Here is an 18,729-nt window from a genome sequence, read left to right on the forward strand (position 1 = left end):
GATGATCCAATGGGTCTTTTCCAACCTGGTGATTCTATGGTCATGCCGTAATTGGGGATGAGTTACCTGTGTCTGCAGACACGTTAGTGATGCAGGCACTGATTAAATGGGAGAGCCTGTGCCCATAGATAACAGTGGTATCACAGCATGGAAATTTCAGAAGGACTACATTGTGTCTGGGTTTTGCATGTGTGTAGAGCCAGAAAGGGACCCTTGGGTTCCTTCAGGTCAGTTAGGCTCGTGGCATCTCACAAGGCTGTGGGCAAGGCTCTCAGACTGGTAGCAGATGTTGATGTGGCACAATCCTCAGGTGTGTTGGCCAGTGGGTCACTGTGGGTGGAGTGCAGTCTGCCTTCCTCAGTAGCTGTCCTGAGCAGCCAATCTGTGGTGTCCCAGGCTCCTCACATCTGTGTTTTCCCCACTTGAACAGGGCATTGTTTTCTGTTCTGTTCAGGTAGGCAAGTAAAAATCTGGGATGTGTCCTTGCTCATCACAGGGGGGTTGGAACTAGATGATCTTTATGGTCCCTTCCAACCCAAACTATTCTATGATTCTATGGTTTATTTGCAGACTTTTCGAGACTCTCCAGTCGCTCTTCTGGTCTGTGTTCGGTCTGCTGAACCTCTACGTCACTAACGTGAAAGCCAGACATGAGTTCACAGAATTTGTTGGGGCCACTATGTTTGGAACCTACAACGTCATCTCCCTTGTTGTGCTGCTGAACATGCTCATAGCCATGATGAACAACTCCTACCAGCTCATTGCCGTAAGTTATCTCATTCTTCTCTCTTTGCTTTTACTTTTCTCCATGTGCCTTATCTGTTTGGCTTACAGCAAGTGTCTGTCTTCTGGGATGCTGGAGACTGCTGCCCCCAGTTTTTGACACCAGAGAGCTGGGATTTCTACTCACTAGTTTGAATCATGCTTGCGGAGGAGGTTTTGTTCTGTTTGTGATGCTTCTTAGCTGGAAAAGGCTTATCAGCTGTGATCTACCCTTGTCTTCTCCTGCAAAGTAGCCTAACTGATCACCTTGTCATAAGCAGCTGATTTACTTTGTGGCAGAGAGAGTTCATAAAGGGAAGCCTTCCCACTGCTTCCTCATGTTTGGTTTTAGCTTGGGGTGTTGTATGTTTGGTTTTCCTCTCTCCTGTATTTCTGTTTTATCATTTGAAACCATGTACATCAGGAGTCCAGTCCTATAATTTCTTATTCCATAGTCTTCCATCTGAAATGAGATCGTTTCTATCTGTAACACCAGCCAACCTCCTGGCAGCTGACTCTGTAGACCCGTAATCTCAGATTACGGTGCAGGATGTATCTGAGCTGAGGAAGCTCAGGGCTGCCAGTTGGCTGTAGAGCCAGTTTCAAACTTACCTTTATCTTCAGTTGTATGTTCAAAACTGATCTTTACTGGAATCTCATTCTGTGTGCCAGTCTGTATATTGATAATGAAATTTGTCTACAGATTGAAAATTAAAGCAGCAGGGCTCTGCATTTTAGGCTGTTCATATAAACTACACAGAAACACCAGGGAAGGAAACTAAACTTGTGTACAGGGTATTTAATGTAAACCAGTGGGCCCTTACTTTCCAGTTCTGATGCCTATTGTGATAGGTTTAGAGATGGCGAGGTGATGAAGGGTCACATCATCTGTGAACAGAAACAGGAGTTAGGAAAGTCATTTGTGTCCTCCGCTGGTCACTCAGAAGTACAGGCAGATTAAAGACTTCCTTTAGATGACTCTTGAACATACTCCAGAAGACAGAGGATAAAACAGAGAAAAAGATAACCAGCACCAGCTCAGCTACAATCTCCAACCCCACCTCTGGGGAAATGTGTGGATGAGCTTCTTTCCTGGCTAACGCGCACAGGAGTATGGAGTTGGCTGCCTGAACAGTTTCCACTACTGTTGTTGATCATCTGCTGATTCAGGTGGCTTCTAAATGTAGTTGTCTAGTCAAACTGAGCATAGACTCAGAGAAATCTGTGATATTTTTGGACATCTGATCTCCAGCACGTCTAAAAGTATGAGAAAAACTGGACCGTTGACCTTGCAAATGAACAGAAAAGCAGCTTATCACAAAGGCATTGCTGCTTTATCAGTCTGTTTCAATGCTCCAAGTGCTTTCTCTTTGTTCAGTGCTACTCCTCACATTCCAGGGAGACTGGAATGAGGAGCAGAAAACAAAGATACTGTCCTTGGCCATTTTCTCTCATTCCCCTTCCTTTATTATCATCAAATAGGCTTGTCACTGACACAAAGCCCAAATCTAAGATTGGCATAAGAATAGCTATTTTTGCTATTCACTGGGATACAAACCACTCATCATTCTTTCCCCTGAATAATTTAAGTGCTGTGATGACACATTACAAACAATCCTACATGACTTGTAGAGGCCCATCATAACAATGAACTGAAGTGAATGGTCCAGAGCAGACTGTTGTGTTCGTGGTTTTGTCTGTGGAGCAGTTGGGAACAGTGAATTGCTCGTTCAGAAAGTGAGAGACCTAGTGAGAGACCTGAGGGTAAGGGGCTGAACTAATAACAGAGGCAAAACACGCAGTTCAGTGTGCAGCATGAGCTCCCTGCTCTGACAGATGACAGGGAAAGTGCTACAGGATGCTGCTTTGTCACTTAAGCTGTCACATTGCAATTGCTACGGAGAGCGGTGGCATTTCTTGGGAAGGCAAGAGGCAGCCACTTCCAGCCTCTTCCCCGTGCAGCGCGTGTAGTTTGTGTTTTGAGGCTAATATTTCTGCATGCTCATAGCATTCTCTCAGGGACAAGTTTTCTTCATATGTCTTCGAAGGTCAAACATCAATTAATCTCTTCCCTGAAGAAAACGACTCATTAATAAACGTTGAGCTTGACAACTGTGGGTCGCGTTTTAACCTCCTGTAATCAAGTCTACCCCTTTCTGAATCACAGTAGGCTGGTTGCTAGACTGGGCATTCCGTCCACCTGGTATTTATTAATACATTACTTTGAATGCACATGGAATGACAGCATTCCAGGGAGCGAGGAGGGAAGTGATCAAGGTGGCCTTGGAGTGAGGTGGAGGTCTTCTTAAATACATCATTTGGAAACCTTGCGTCATGTGCAAGACTCAGCAGAGAAATAAACCGAGCTAGACATGAGGAATGAAGAGTGCATCTCTGCTTGTTGATTTGCCTGCAGTGGAGTGGTCAAGACATCGTAATGAATTCCACTTAACCAGTAGCACTGCTGCAGTGCAAACAGTCTTTCTCCCCTCCTTTCTTCCAGGGACAAATACGTTATTTGTAGCAGTTATTCTTCGCGTTAGCTTTTCTCCATTGTCTCCTATAGACATGAATTTCTGCTCTGAGGTTGGAGAAAGGAGAATATAAGCTGCTCTTCCTTCGCTCTTCACGTTGTCTCCCCAGGATGGGAGTTAAGGCTTAGTAGTTAATTAAGCACTGTAGGCACACAGCATGAAACCACATGGTATCTGTCAAAGACAGAGCAAGGTAAGCAAAGAGTAAAACCTCCATGCAGCTTTGAGTGATTCTTGACTCACAGAAGGTGCATTTTTTCTGCCATAATTTTGTTGGTTTTTTACTAAGCTATTTCAAACTCCAGTAAATACATTTTTTTAGGGATACCCTGAGGCAGTTTCAATATTGATTGTTTTTTTAAACACCCCATTTTTCACTTTTGCCAAGCCGTTGTCAGGAGCTGGTTGTGGAAAACACTGTGTTTCACCAACAAAGCTAACAAAATCTAAATGCCCAACAAAATTTCCATATGCTTTGTGCTGTTTGAATATGTGAAGATCAGAATGTTCTATACAAGCAGCGCAGAATGCAACTTGATGTTATGTACTGCCGGGTCTCTCATCTCAATACCTTCCCAGACGTGACAGAAATACCATCAGCTGATGAATAGAAGAAGAATATGTCATGATGACAAGAGGAAGGATGATGAAACTTAGCAGAGAGTAGTCAGGTGGCTCCGTCATTTCCAAGCAGCAGAAGGTAACAGAGGGGGCAATGAGGACACTTTATGTAATAGGCTGTTTCTCATAGGATTGCCACTTGGCTGCATCTGAAGTTACACAATCCTTCTGCCACTTGTAATTTTTTCAAAACAATGTGATAGTGGGTGTCACTGGTGCCCTAGGGTGCAGGTGCCTTGTGGCCTTCCTGGTGCCCTAGGGTGCAGGTACATTTTGTAGGGAATTACATATTTTCTGAAGCATGTTCCTTATGGACAAATACGTGATATTCTGAGGATTAGTCACTGGAACGGTACCAACCTGACTGCTGCAGCAGGAGCAATGGGAAGCAAGATCCATGGAAGAATGGCAACTAAGACTAAGAAAACCACAGGGCTGTGAACAGTAGTGTGAGTTCCAGGGGAGTTGGAGCGATAAGTGCCGCACCGCAGCACTGTGGTGCTTGGCATCTCACAGACACATTAAGGAGAGATGTAAGCACTTTCAGATGTTTTGAGAAAGCACAGCGATGCTTTAAACCTCACAGATAGCATCGCACCGAAGTAGGTCCAAGAAAAATTACTTCTAACTACTGTATGTGAAGGTGTTACAGCTTCAAGTGTGTAATACATGGTGTACGTGTGATGTTGGAATAATGACTTCCCTCTAGCAGTAGGTATTAAATTACAAAATTCTTTTGTATATTATATTTCGTATCTTCCTGTTGGTTTGTATGTCTGTTATGTCAAGCTAGTTCATCTCAGACAGCTATTACTGCAAAAGACAGCTGCCTGCTTGATTTATTTAAGCATTGTCTCTGCAGGTAGAATGTATGTCCACGCTGAAACATAGCTGCCAGTGTTCAAACTGGAGAAATTAGGGCATTGGACACCAAGCTAGGAGTGCAGTTTTAAATGAAAATGATAAATATTTTGCATAGCAAAACAAAAGCTGTACAGTAAACAGAAACAGTTGGTTTGTGCAGCTAAAAATAAGTGATCACTTTCAGAAAATTTTGACTGTAAGTATAGGGATGTTGTACATGGAATTTTCTCCAATTTTGCAGAGTAGATAGCTTAAAAATTAAAGCACAGAGGAATATAAAGATTTTTCAGCTCCCTATTACATTGTTTCCAAGATGATTTTGGGTGTCCCCCAGGAAGTAGCATCAAACTTTTCTTGATCTACAAAGAACAAGAATTCCTCTATTTTTCTGCGCTGGTTGAACTCCCTCAGCACTATAGTGGTAATTGCTACCCAGTTTAATTCACAACAGCAGCAGAAATTCTCTTCTCCACTGTGATCTATGACCATTAGGACTTTCAAAAAAATGTTGCACCTCCTCTGCTTGCATGACCTGCACAGTTATGACTTGGTGATTTTTCTAAGAAAGGTATTTATGAACTTAGTTCAAGATACACAGCTGGGCAGTCCCTGGACGTGGCTGGTTTTGAGTGGTGGATTGTCCCCCCACTGAGGTGAGGCCAGCTCCAAAGACTGGTTCAAATCTAAGCTATTGTAACACATCAGAATTTGTTCATCTCACAAGCCACGTTTCAGAACCATTAATTTGAATTTCTTAGGAGAAATTGAGATGTGTATGTTTTTTAACTCCGTCATACAGCAGGAAATTAAATTATACTCTTGTTGCCAGTATGAGCTGGGATTAATGTCTCTTGGAGCTTTTTTGGCATAGCAAAACAACTAGGCTCTAGAAAGAGGATTAAACAGCTCTTTTGTTTGTTTGTTTGCTGGCTAAATGAAATCTCACTGGTTTTCCCTCAGTTTTATGGCCCTTAGGGGCTCCAGGTGACCAACACACACATCCTGCTGGTCACTGCCACATGCAGACCCCAGGTTCTGGGTGCAGGTAGTGCTCAAGTCTTTTCTTCATTCTACAATTCATTTGTAATTATAGAATCATAGAAGAGTTTGGGTTGGAAGGGACCTTAAAGCCCATCCAGTTCCACCCCTGCCATGGGCAGGGACACCTCCCACTGGATCAGGGGCTCCAAGCCCCATCCAATCTGGCCTTGAACACCTCCAGGGATGGGGCAGCCACCACTGCCCTGGGCAACCTGGGCCAGGGCCTCATCACCCTCATGGTGAAGAAATTCCTCCTTATGTCCAGTCTAAATCTGCCCCTCTCCAGTTTATCCCCATTGCCCCTCATCCTATCACTCCAAGCCTTTGTCCCTCCCCAGCTTTCTTGTAGCCCCTTCAGGTACTGGAAGGTCACTCTAAGGTCTCCCTGGAGCCTTCTCTTCTCCAGGCTGAACAACCCCAACTCTCTCAGCCTCTCCTCGTATGGGAGGTGCTCCAGCCCTTGGATCATCCTCGTAGCCTCCGTTCCAACAGCTCCATCTCCTTCTTATGTTGAGGATTCCAGAACTGGAGGCAATACCCCCAAAGCTTATCTGTGTCATTAGTAGTAATTAACTGAAATTGCAAATTCTCCTAAACTTACATGGTGCCTTATGTGACATTTGGACATGCAGATTTCTCTTACACTTTCCCATAAAGTGTGGTATGTGTGAAGAAATGCTGGACCCCTGCTCTCTGCTTCCAGCCTGAACAGTTGTAGCATATCTTAAGACGAGTGGGATGATTCCTGAGCCTGGGTGCTCTCTGGAGCTTGTGACTGGATGGCAGGGGGGGAATTGAGCAGATTTTTATTTGAAAGTGAAGGGGAATGTGTTGCAGCAGTGGTGCACGGTGATGCCACAGTACAGCGGAGGCCTTTGTGTGAAATTAGCCCTGTAGTCTTGCTCTAGACTGGCAGGCAGCTTAATTGCTTTTTGTTAGCAAGCTAAAGTATTCATTTGAAGGTGTAGAACTGTTTGTCTTTTTGCTGGCTTTGGCCTAATTACATATAACCCATGGACTTGAATCAAGTCGTTAATATTCATCTGGTGTTTCCAGAGCCTCTAAATGGAAGCACTCGATGTGCTCTGACTTCTTATGCTGCATCTTTCTTCTGCTGTTAGAATAGACAAAGCCAATTCTCCATCCTAGGACCCAGTCCTGCAAGTCCCTGCTCATACAGGTATTGTCCGCAGGATCCAAAGGTTAATCCTTTCTCTTGTTTTTAATCTTTGAAAACTCAGATATTTATCTGACCCTGTGTAGCACCATGGCCAAACCACACCGGGGCTTATTCAGAGGAGCAGAAACATTATATTTAAGTGAAAAACTAGATGAGCTTTTGTCATGGTTTAGCCTCTGCAGGCAAACAAAGAGCCACATGGCTGTAAAAGGGCTGTCGTGGTTCTGTCTCTGCCGGCAAACAAAGCATCGTGGCAGCCGCTCAACCCTCCCGCTTGCCCCTTCCTGTCCAGTGGGTGTGGAAGCAAGAAGAAAAGGTACAGCTCGTGGGTTGGGATAAAAGCAATTGAGTAGAAGAGGAGGAAAATAACAACAATAATGGAATATACAAAGTGAGCGATCAACTTTGGAGGAGAGGGACCTGGGGGTGTTGGTTGACAGCGACTGAACATGAGCCAGCAGTGGCCCAGGTGGCCAAGAAGGCCAATGGCACCTTGGCTTGGATCAGAAACGGCGTGACCAGCAGGTCCAGGGAGGTTCTTCTCCCTCTGTACTCGGCACTGGTGAGACCGCTCCTCGAATCCTGTGTTCAGTTCTGGGCCCCTCACCACAAGAAGGATGTTGAGGCTCTGGAGCGAGTCCAGAGAAGAGCAACAAAGCTGGTGAGGGGGCTGGAGAACAGGCCTTATGATGAACGGCTGAGAGAGCTGGGGGTGTTTAGCCTGGAGAAGAGGAGGCTGAGGGGAGACCTCATTGCTCTCTCCAACTACCTGAAAGGACGTTGTAGAGAGGAGGGAGCTGGGCTCTTCTCCCATGTGACAGGGGACAGGACAGGAGGGAATGGCCTCAAGCTCCACCAGGGGAGATTTAGGCTGGACATTAGGAAAAAAATTTTCACAGCAAGGGTCATTGGGCACTGGAACAGGCTGCCCAGGGAGGTGGTTGATTCACCTTCCCTGGAGGGGTTTAAGGGACAGGTGGACGAGGTGCTGAGGGACATGGTTTAGTGATTGATAGGAATGGTTGGACTCGATGATACGGTAGGTCTCTTCCAACCTAGTTATTCTATGATTCTATGAACTTCTCACTGGCCAGATCAAACCAATACCCCAAACGAGGACATTGACCCTTTCCCAGGCAGACCCAGGACAGTTTGCAATCTGTAGATGACCACTCGCTGCTTTAGGGTATTAGAGGGAATTTGCTGGCATTTATATAGGTGGATTCTGTTTTCTTTGGTGTAGTTAACACAGCGATGCCCCACATTACAGGTCAGTAATTCTCTGCCCGTTACGTGCAAAGCAGCACAGCAAGGTTTGCTTTTGCTGCATGATAGAAGTTGAAGTAACCAGATGGAGCCACATAGGTTGCAGCCCTCTGCATTATCCCATCTTTTATTTAGGCCTGACAAGCTCAATTAGCATTATCTTGTATTTCTGCATCAAGGGGACTTCTCTTAAGAAGGCATAAGAAAAATGAAAGATAAAACAAAACGTAGTGAAAAACTGGAAGGGATTTATCTGGGAAGAGCTTTCACCTGATAGTGAGCAATGGGAACAGCTATATTAAGAATCCTCTGAAACGTGACTTTTTAGATGCCAGTGCTTCACAGATTTCGTTTCCAATGCGCTGCAATCTAGCAAATAAGTTGATGCTGATTATATAGGTGAAACAGGATATATGCAACTCCATCCAATTAAATGGGAAGATGTCTAATTACCTGGATGCTGTGCTGTGTCTCCTTGTCTATATTTCTGTTCTCCGGTCCACTCCCCCGCAGCTCCTCGGCTGCAGCCCTTGCTTTCAGAAACTAGTGAAGAAACTGAAGTTTCACCTCCTGAGTCAGTGCTGTCTGCACGGCTCAAGATTCACTTAGACTTGAGTGATCTCATACATTTATAATGGTTCCCTTTCTTTTGGCTCGAGGATATATTTAAATAACCAGAATGTTTAGCTAGGATTTTCATTTTTGAGCAATTTTTCAATTTGTGGCAGCTAAGCTCATGCTCTGCATTTAAGTGACTCTACAAGCAGGCTGATGTCCAGAGGGGTCAGGCACCTGCTTCTCCCACGGGTGCTAGAGCCTCTACAGACTCTCTTTGCTGGGGAAAGGCAGCTTATGAGCAGTCATAAGAGCAAAATACTAAAGCATTTGGTACCTGAATACATGTGCGTGGTTTCATTGCTTAAGTGTAGAAGTTTGGGAGTTTTTGTAGCCCAGGGGTGAGTGGCAAAGACCATCAAATGTGCTCTCTGATTATTCATAATCAAAGTTTAGATCTAACAGTTACAAATGGGCCTAAATACCAGGTTATATAAATGGTTAGACCTTTAAATACCTTTGTTGCAGCTGACATTTCCCCGCTGAAATCATATTTACAACGGCACACACTGGATCTTAGGATCTGAAATTCACATGTGGACCCAAAGTGGGATTTTTCTTCTTGAGACTTATTTATCTTGGACATAAAAAAGAAACCAGAAATAAAGAGAGGTACAGAGAAGGACGTGGTTCTCCTTTGTATCTGGCTTCCACCAGTGCAGCAATAACTTTCAAGACATTTCTTCTTTCTTGGAAGAGTCAAATCCTAGGCTGACAGGCCATGCAGAAAAAAATCAAATACAATATTCCAGAAACAGTGGAAGTAGAAATGAGGCAAGGTTCTTTTTTTCTGCCATGGTACTAACAGAGCCATCAACACTCAAGCACTGTGGGTTAGACATAGCTCCTCAGTCCACCATTCCACTACAGGCATGTGGGAATGACTTGATTTTGACCTGGCTGGAGGTAGTTAATATTATCAGCACAGATGCACCTTACCTCTCTGATACTTTGAGCATGAAAAGAGGCTCTTATCAGGCAGTGATAAAGGAGAGAGAATGGATGGCAGGAAGAACAAAGCCTTAGTGATATCTTTCTCATTGTTTCTTCCTGCTGAGGCTTTCTTAGAGAACTGCTTTTCTTCATGACCTTCCTACTGCTCTGATTTATTTGACTATTAAAGTAAAACTGAACTTTGCTGGAATATGACTGAAGACATAAAAGGTGTCAGTTCAAATAATTTAACTTCACTAAAACCAGCACAATCCACAGTTCCCTGTGTTTTCTCAAATGTCATATTCCCTGGCCTTCTCATTAGCCATCCTTGTTTCTGTCCAGTCTGCTGGTGGGAGATGAAAAGTAATTGATATATATATAACCTCAATACGTTGTGGAACATCGTGCATTGCAAGCTATAATAAAAATTTTAATTATGAATATATTCTGCACATGGAAGATATAAATAGCAGAGATGCTAAAGCATGCATTTTCCAAGTACAAACAAACTGACTCCCCAGAGCTGGGAAAATGAGCCAACTTTCAGTCTAGAGCTCCATTCTGGGGAAGTGATGGCTGGTGCAACAGCTCATCTGATAGATCTGCTGTGGTGTCACTCAGGAGTGAGTGCCTGTGCTCTTCACTTGACCTTGTTTGTTCAGAAGCCATTAGTGCTTTGCTTTTCTATTGCAACCAGTCACCTTGCCCATTTCCACAATTTCCAAGCCTCTTTGGCTGTGCCTCAAAGATGGATCCCTTTATCTGTCTTATTTTAAAACACAGTCAGTGTGTTATATGTCTTGTTGACACTGAACTGACCATTCCCTTGATCTGTTAAAGTGAAGGAGCTCAGTGCAAAATTAAGGAAGCTATTTCTAACTTCCAGTATGTTCTTTGTGGGCTCTGCCATGACTGGGATCTCCATCCAGCTTTGTAGGTTTTAAGGCTCACAGTCCCATTGATGGCTTATCTGAAATGTCTGCTACGTAAAAATTCAGACTTGGGGTTCTTTCTCCCTTGTGCTGTTTGACTTCCTCACATAAGGGCTTTGCTGCCTCCTGCCTTTTATCACGTAAGGATAGCTCTTTCCGAAATCAAGTCTTTACCTGTATTCTGGCCCAAGAATTCACTGTACTTGTATCCCAGTGATGGTATTTATTTATGAGTATTTTTTCAGGACCTGTCTGTGCTTTGTGAACAGCCTTTTCCTTCACTGTTTCTGGAGCCAGAAAGCTCCCTGCATCCCCAGCTGAGCTCTGCCCTGGGCATTGCTACATGCTCCTCTTCAGAGCTGTGTGGTCGGTGTGGGGCACAGCAGCTTCCCTGGTGCCAGCGTCTGGTTGCTGCTCAGGACTCGGTTTGCTTTACCCAGTGCAGCGTGTGATTTTGTGCTAGACAGTACTTTCATCTCTTCTCTGGCTGTCTCATTCCCTAACTGTTCTAATTGCTTTTTCTAATGCTAGATTGTCCTCCTTTGGTAGTTTTTCTTGTATTATTTCTGAGATTGATCCTATTAAGTTCTTATCCTTCAGTGTGTCGTCCCCAGCTTTGAAAGCAAAGTCATTTGTTGTCAGCTGCAGCTGAATTACCTATGCATTAATTGCCTTTGTAGGTCCATGATTTTCCTCATAGACTTTTTTTTCCCTTTCTATGACGTATTTTTCTTTGAAAAATATTAAGCATAATTTACCTCAAATATCTTGCTTGGATTTTTGCTGTTTGCTTCTCTAAGCTTATCATTAAACCCCTCTAGCTCTGCTGATGTTATTACCGGTCTGCCTAGCACATATTACAAAATTAACAGCTTTGAAACTGTGCAAGAGTTGTCTGTGTTGGGTTCTGTAAAGATTAACTTTCTCCTGACCCTCTTTCTGCAATGTTTTCTGTTCAGGACACACAAGGGTAGGGTATATTTCTTGTGCTAGCCTGCTTCAAAGCCATTGTTGATGTATTTGCTGTGCTGTCTCCTGCTCTGGTTTAGCACAGAGCAATAAAAAGGCACGTGAGATAGAAATATATTAAATAGAGTTCAATGGCTTCTCCTACACTTCCCAGTGCAGCTAATTACACGCCCAAAAAGCACCTTTGAAGCTCCTGTGTCTGTCATGCAGTGAGCCTGCCTCACTCAATAGGCTGCAAATAAGATATGTCAGCGAGCACCTTTTAAAGGTGAACACTGTGTCTCCTCCTTCCTTCCTTCCTAGAGGAAAGTACTAAGCTTGGGCTCTTCCTGATCTTGTGGGGCTGCTGCTGGCACCTCCTGGAGCACCTCCCAGGCGAGGACAGGCTGAGAGTCTTGGGGTTGTTCAGCCTGGAGAAGAGAAGGCTCCAAGGAGACCTTATAGTGACCTTCCAGTACCTGAAGGGGCTACAAGAAAGCTGGGGAGGGACTGTTCACAAAGGCTTGGAGTGATAGGACTGGAAGCAATGGGTATAAACTGGAGAGGGGCAGATTTAGACTGGACATAAGGAGGAATTTCTTCACTGTGAGAGTGTTGAGGCCCTGGCCCAGGTTGCCCAGGTTAGCTGTGGCTGCCCCATCCCTGGGGGTGTTCAAGGCCAGGTTGGATGGGCCTCAGGCAGCCTGATCATGGCAGGAGGGTTGGATTTAGATGATCTTTAAGGTCCCTTCCAACCCAAACTCTTCTATGATTCTGTGACAGCAGCAGAGAGCAATCCTGCTACTCCTGGTGCAGAAATCATGCCAGCTTCTGCCACTATTCCCGGCACAAAAGGCAAGCTTCCCCTGCCTCCTTCCGAGGCGCCCCGCCACGGCCAGACAGCCTGCTCCTACGGACACCGTCACAGCCATCTATAACTGCGTCTGACAGGCAGCAGCCTGATTTCCAGCTTAGCCCACTGACTGTTTTATAATAAACCACGAGAGGCACACAAAGCCCTTTTTGTGCCAGCTAGAAAGACGCTAGATATCTTTATACATTATCCTTCCCAAATGGGTGTGGGGAGGATTTGTATCCGAGGAGCGTACTTCTAGAGGAAGGGGCAGGAGCCCTTGTGCGCCTCTGGGCAGCATAGAGGAGAGTGAGTAACTGATTATCTTATGATTGTTTCACAGTGGAGAAGTTTGAAGGTCTCCAAGTGCCTGGCTGCGGAGCATTTCTATCCTCTCAGCATTACGTTTTAGCTGAGAGTTTGTACTCTGGCTCTACACCAGCCTAACCCAGAGGTAACCAGAGAGCAGGGAGCTGCCAGAATGCATTTCAGCCTATCAGCCCTGGTTAACGTAAACTCAGGACTACCCCAGTGCTTTCAGGGATGCTAATTCAACAATCACAGGATCAGGATCCCGTGCCCCAGTTTGCCACAGGCCTCCCACGGGATGACCCTGTGCTCCAGCTCTTATGTGACACGTTAAATATAACAGCGTTTTCCTCCATCGACTTTCTAGCCACCGAGGAGCTGAAATGCTAAACACAAGAAGAGGTTGAGGGACCTAAAGGCTACAGCAGTGGTACCGATCTCATACAGAGAGCTGAAACAGTCTTCCATGGCCAGGGCTCTGCTGGCTGGGTCCGAACCAGCCGAGAAGCTGGCTGTTATTTGGCCAAGGACGATCTAAGCCGTGTTGCCCAGCAAGGAGGTGGCGATGGGAATCTTTACGGAAAACATTTCACGAAATGTAAACAACAGATTTTCTACACAGAGATGAAGATGAAGATTAATGCTTGAATTATCCTGGATAATTAGTGTAGCAGGTGATTATTTAAAATCTGGCACGTCTGTGAATACAATCACTTTGACTGAATTAGAAAATCCTTGTGAGTGCTACAGTAAGATGGTTCCAGCGATCCCACAGGGAAATCTTTATGGGAGATTAATTCTCACTTCAAATGGCAGAGATTTGCAGGAGGATTATGTGGCCGGTATGACACACTCGCATTGTGATAGTAAGCGATGCGGGTTTTTTTCTCACTGAGAAGCAGAGTGCTGGTTTCTTTGAGTTCATGTGTTTTTTGAGCTTGAGGGCTCAGCCATCTTAAGAATTAGGGTGTTTTATAGCTGAAATGATGAGCAGTGCTTGAAAGAAAATGGTGACAAGAACAGGGCAGGAGCAACAGAAGCTCGAAGAGAGGACAGTGAAACCCAAACTTGAATTTAAATTCCTAAAGCAGCGAGGTCACACTTGCAAAGCTAGTGGAGATGTTTCTTTAGCTTATTATAAATTTTACCAAAAACTTGTCATCTGAGAACATCATGTGGGACAGCAGAGGTCTGTGAGGATCCCATCCTTGCTGAATGGGTCTGCTCGAAGCTCCTCACCACAGCAGAGCACGGCAGGGCACACGCTGCTCTACTGAGCACCATCCCCTTGGCACGTACCTCCTGCCAGCGCTCCCTGCGCAGGGCAGAGCACCTGCACCTCCTCCTGTCCTCTCTCGCAGGAAAAACACTTCTATTGAAGCCTCCCAGGGTTACGTCCATGCTGTCTGTCTCTGGGAATGGATTCTGGCACGCCATCTCCTGTGACCCACCTCTGTAAAGAGGCAGGTAGCACAGCTGGTGGCTCTGAACCTTCCAGCACGAGGTCTGGGCTTGTCCATTGCTCTGTACCTTTGCAGGCTGCGTGGTGGATGAGCAAGGGAAGGGCCCTCAGGTTGGACTTTGGTGGTAGCGGCATTCAGGATCTTCGCTTTGAGCATTCATTTACGTGCACTCCTTGCAACAGCTTTGCTGCAGAGCAGACTCAGAGTTGGGCAGCTCTCAACGCTGTAAAACTTTCCCAACAGCTTGCAGTCACCAGGGAAAGATGCACCAAAAACCTGGAGAACGTCTGGTGGTCCTCTGGGCCACATTCCCAGCCAAGGCAACGACCCATGGGCTGGCTGTAACTCAGGTGTGTGTCAGGTTTGAATTGGGTAGTGAGTGATTATTGAAGCATGGTACTCAACTCAGGGAGGAGAGTTAGGAAGGCTGTATTGTTGCGTGCAAGTTTCACTGCTTACAGCACTAAAGAGAGCTCTTAGCAAGAAAATGGTGGTTTCCTGGCACACAAAGACATCCTCAGTAAAATTGAAATGTCTCTTTGCTATATATTTCCAACACAAAACGGCTGCCAGGAGCTCTCGTCTGATTTGCTCGTGTTCTCAAAACATCAAGGTGAATAATTGAGACAGGCTGAGTTTGTAAACCCTGAGGACTTCACAGCAGCAGCAAAGAGGGGGGGAAAAAGATACTTCTGAAGTATGTACAGAGGGTCTGTCTTCTAAGAGAGATTATGTTGCTCTTGTTGACTGAGATGACACGGGAAGAAATCGAGGCACAGCTGAAGCCAGCACCCACCAGCCTCACCCACGGACACATTTGATGGACAGGGATTTGTTCAGACCAACCACAAAACTTCTCCAATGGGAAACTCCTGCTAAGTTTCACAGCACTGCCCTACACCTGCATTCAGCCCCTGCTCAAGCCCAGGTAGTTCCCTCTTAAGCTATTTTAAAATGAAAGAACAAAAAGAAAAAGCACTCTGCAGAAATGCATTTTTTTGCATTTTTCTTCCATCTTTCCTTTCCCAGAAACAAATTTGCAATCCCCAAGCTATCGATTTGGCTTAACCTCCTCTCCAAACTGCATCCAGCATCCACAGCTAAATCACCTCTGCCTGGGACATGCCCTTTTTATCATGTGCTGAGGAAATTGCTGCCAAGTCACCACACCTGATCCCATCCCACCACTGACGCTGGACCTTGAAGGGACCTCTGTGGAAGGGAAGGGTAGATTTATAACCTTCCCCAAATTACTTTCTCCCTTCTGACTCCTCAGTAGGGCATTTACACCTATTTCTGTATTGACAAAGAACTTAAAAGATACGTGTCTCTATCGAAAATAACACGCTTTGTGCTCCTTCACTACTGCCTTTACCCTGAGCTTTCCAGCTGCCCCACACAGTGCTATCAGTGTTGCCAGGTGTCTGTAGTTCCTTCACTTACTCACAGCAGGGCTGAATAACAAGATGCTGATCTTGTGCAGATATTCCCCTACAAAATGCTTTAGCTGCTTGAACCAGCAGTGCATTTCTTGTCCTGGTAGAGCACAGCGAGCTGCAGCTCTACACCCTTCTCTGCCCTGAGAGATTTCATCTCCTGCCTCCCCAGCAGCCTCTGGGCTCACCTGGCATGTGTTGCTGGTCATTCATTCACTGTCCTTCTTCTGAAGACTGTGTCAGCTGAAGTTGCTCAGACCAGGATATGTTCAGGTAGGAAGATGAGCATGACTCTGCCTTTACGACTGAGCAGGGAGCAGCCAGTCCTGCTTCCAGAAGAGGCTGGGACAGTTCTGCCTTTAACTCTGAGCAGTTACTAGACAGGAGGCATCCCGTGGACTGGTTGTGGAGCTCAGAGCACTAACCCAGAGTCTGGGAAGGAGAAACAGCATCTGGATGGGACCACCTTGTCTTGCTCTCCTCTAGGTCTGCTGAGTTTGCTGCAGCCTGCAGGTAGATAGATGAAGAAAAATGAGCAAGATGGATTCTCTTTTTTTTTTTTTTCCTTGGCTGATATTTCTCCTGCCGCCAACTGCCTTTTTTACTACCCAGAACTTCATTTCCTCAGCATCACCTTCTAATGCTTTATGGTGATGCTGCAATTTGCTTCTTACAGGGTCTGATGATGTATGAGGCAAAAAGGGGCATGGCAAGCTGCTTCTCTGAGTCTACTTATGGCTTGAAAACAGCCCCTTTGGTAAACTGGCAGGGGATAGAAGTGTTCTGGGCTGATTCAGACCATCTGCAGAGACTAATGTGCTCCTGGGCCACTGAGACAGTAGTTTTAAATCAAGAGCTGTGCAGGATTTGAATATGCCATTAGAATAGAGTTCAGCTGCACCTCACTGTCAAAATGAGAGCATATTTTACCCATGTCAGAGCACTGGAGTGTAGCCAGAAAGCCAGTGTAGTAATTTTTTGGGCATGATGTTCAGCCATATTTTATTAAACTCCCTGTCCTACACTTCACTGCTTGTTTCTGAGAGCTGCTGCCCTGCAGCCCAGCGTCCCTCGCTCCAGAGGGCTGCTTGTGCCAACCTGGCTGCAATCTCCTCAGAAACTTAAAATCCCACGTTGTCCTTCTCTCCTGCCTTGCGCTGTTAGCCTAGATCATCGTGACTTTTGTTTAATCTCATGTCGGATACTGTTAATGTAAATGCTGAATAGCTAAAATGTCACAACCATCAGCTTAGCGCTGTACTCTGCAATAACAACATCACACAAATTTACCATTTAAGTGGAGCACAGTGTTGTGTGCTGTGTCCAGCACTGCTTGGCTTGAAGGCTTCAAACTTCCTTTCTGTCTAATGTCAGAATTTCTGCAGAACATACAAAACAGTGGCATTTTTTAACTTTCAAACTAGCACAAACCAGCATGAAATCCATTTTTGAGCAGCTGCAGTATCTCTCTGAATCCAGGCTGTAGGTTGATGTCTCTGCCCTGATGTGGAAAGGAATATGCAATGTGTTACTGGGCAGAACAGCCCCTTGGCTCCACGGAGCAGATTTCGAATGGCTGGATTTGAGGATCACTGCTTTGCAGGCACTGAGGTCGCTGTATGGGCCGTCTGCCTGTCTGTGCAGCTGTAAAATAATGCTATTAACTTTCCACCTTTACTTCGTTGGGATGAAAAACACAAGAGCACAGCAAGCTGTCATGGTGAGTATATAAATGAAAAAAAACCCAAACCAAACAGTAAAATGTCTCCGGTTTTGTGTGAGGACAATGCAGAGGCCAGATTTAAAATATAGCACACATAAAACATGTCACTTCCTTATAAGAGCTGAATTAATGGATGCTATAAAAACTAAACAAATCAAGAAACACTATGAAAGATCTTTTTCCAGGGAAGAAGGTGAGAATTCAGCGGATTTGGATGTAAGAAACAGCGGTTTGTGGTAATGAAAGCGCTGGCAAAAAGCAAAATAAGAAATGTGTTTTCTTGCTTCTTGTATCAGTGATTTAATAAGCACAACCTTGAAAGGATGAAGCTGGGCCCTAGCGTGTGAAATTCTTTTAGCTGAATGTTGCTATCATCGCATTTCTCAGTGGTTGGTATTTTTACACTCTAGTTACATTTCACACTGATTTTTTTTTTTTTAAGTACACCCCCAGTGAGGGAGATGGAAGAAGCGATACTGCTTTGCCTGCAGCTGCAGAAATCCTTTATTGCTCACGTCACCTCTCTAGCCACGGGCATTTGCTCCAGGAAAGCCTGCCTGAAGGTCTTGATGGTCTCTTTCCTTCTGTCATAGGACCATGCGGATATTGAGTGGAAGTTTGCACGGACGAAGCTCTGGATGAGTTACTTTGATGAAGGTGCCACTCTGCCCCCTCCTTTTAACATCGTCCCAAGTCCTAAGTCATTCTGGTACCTTTGCAAGTGGATTCACAATCACCTGTGCCCAGGCAACGACTCTGACAATGAACAAAAGAGACATGAAAACCTCAAAACATTCACAGTAAGGAGCTGCATGGTTTTATACTTCATTTCTGGAGGATGCTTGTGCACGTACAGGGTTGTGAGGACCACTGCTCTGCTGGTGCAGTAGATGGTTGCTGGATCATAACTTTCTAAGAGCCATGAGGAGCTCTAAAGAAAGGACTGAACAGATAATGTAGATGTGCCTTTCTCTTTCCAGGAGCGGCATGCTGACAACCTGATTCAGAATCAACATTACCAGGTAAACTCTTGAGCACATTAATTTTTACTTGCTATTTCTTCTTCCTGCTCATTTCTAATACCTCAATACTTGCTTGCTTCTAGAATACATTTTCATAAGTGTAGGTCTTCGAAGAGGATGTTGCTTATCATGGGTTAAAACATTTCCTCGTTAAAGGTGGGATGGTTCAGTAAATCACTCCTAGCCTCTGAAGTAGTTGGGTATAAATCTGGCTGCTGAAGTCA

The 18,729-nt window shown here is 45.1% G+C and overlaps 2 protein-coding genes across 2 annotated transcripts in view; one reads left to right on the top strand and one right to left on the bottom strand.

Moving 5' to 3' along the window:
• Positions 1 to 18,729, bottom strand: part of ATRX (ATRX chromatin remodeler) — a 478,294-nt gene that overhangs the window by 386,160 nt on the left and 73,405 nt on the right. The gene's annotated exons all lie outside the window — the stretch shown is intronic.
• TRPC5 (transient receptor potential cation channel subfamily C member 5) overlaps positions 1 to 18,729 on the top strand; it is a 101,787-nt gene that overhangs the window by 78,620 nt on the left and 4,438 nt on the right. The window contains exons 7-9 of the mRNA XM_069867796.1: positions 571 to 766; positions 18,077 to 18,283; positions 18,464 to 18,505. Of these exons, the coding sequence (XP_069723897.1) occupies positions 571 to 766; positions 18,077 to 18,283; positions 18,464 to 18,505 (445 nt within the window). The remainder of the gene's footprint in view (positions 1 to 570; positions 767 to 18,076; positions 18,284 to 18,463; positions 18,506 to 18,729) is intronic.

The sequence above is a fragment of the Phaenicophaeus curvirostris genome, chromosome 13, assembly GCF_032191515.1.
Source record: "Phaenicophaeus curvirostris isolate KB17595 chromosome 13, BPBGC_Pcur_1.0, whole genome shotgun sequence".
Classification (NCBI taxonomy): Eukaryota; Metazoa; Chordata; class Aves; order Cuculiformes; family Cuculidae; genus Phaenicophaeus; species Phaenicophaeus curvirostris.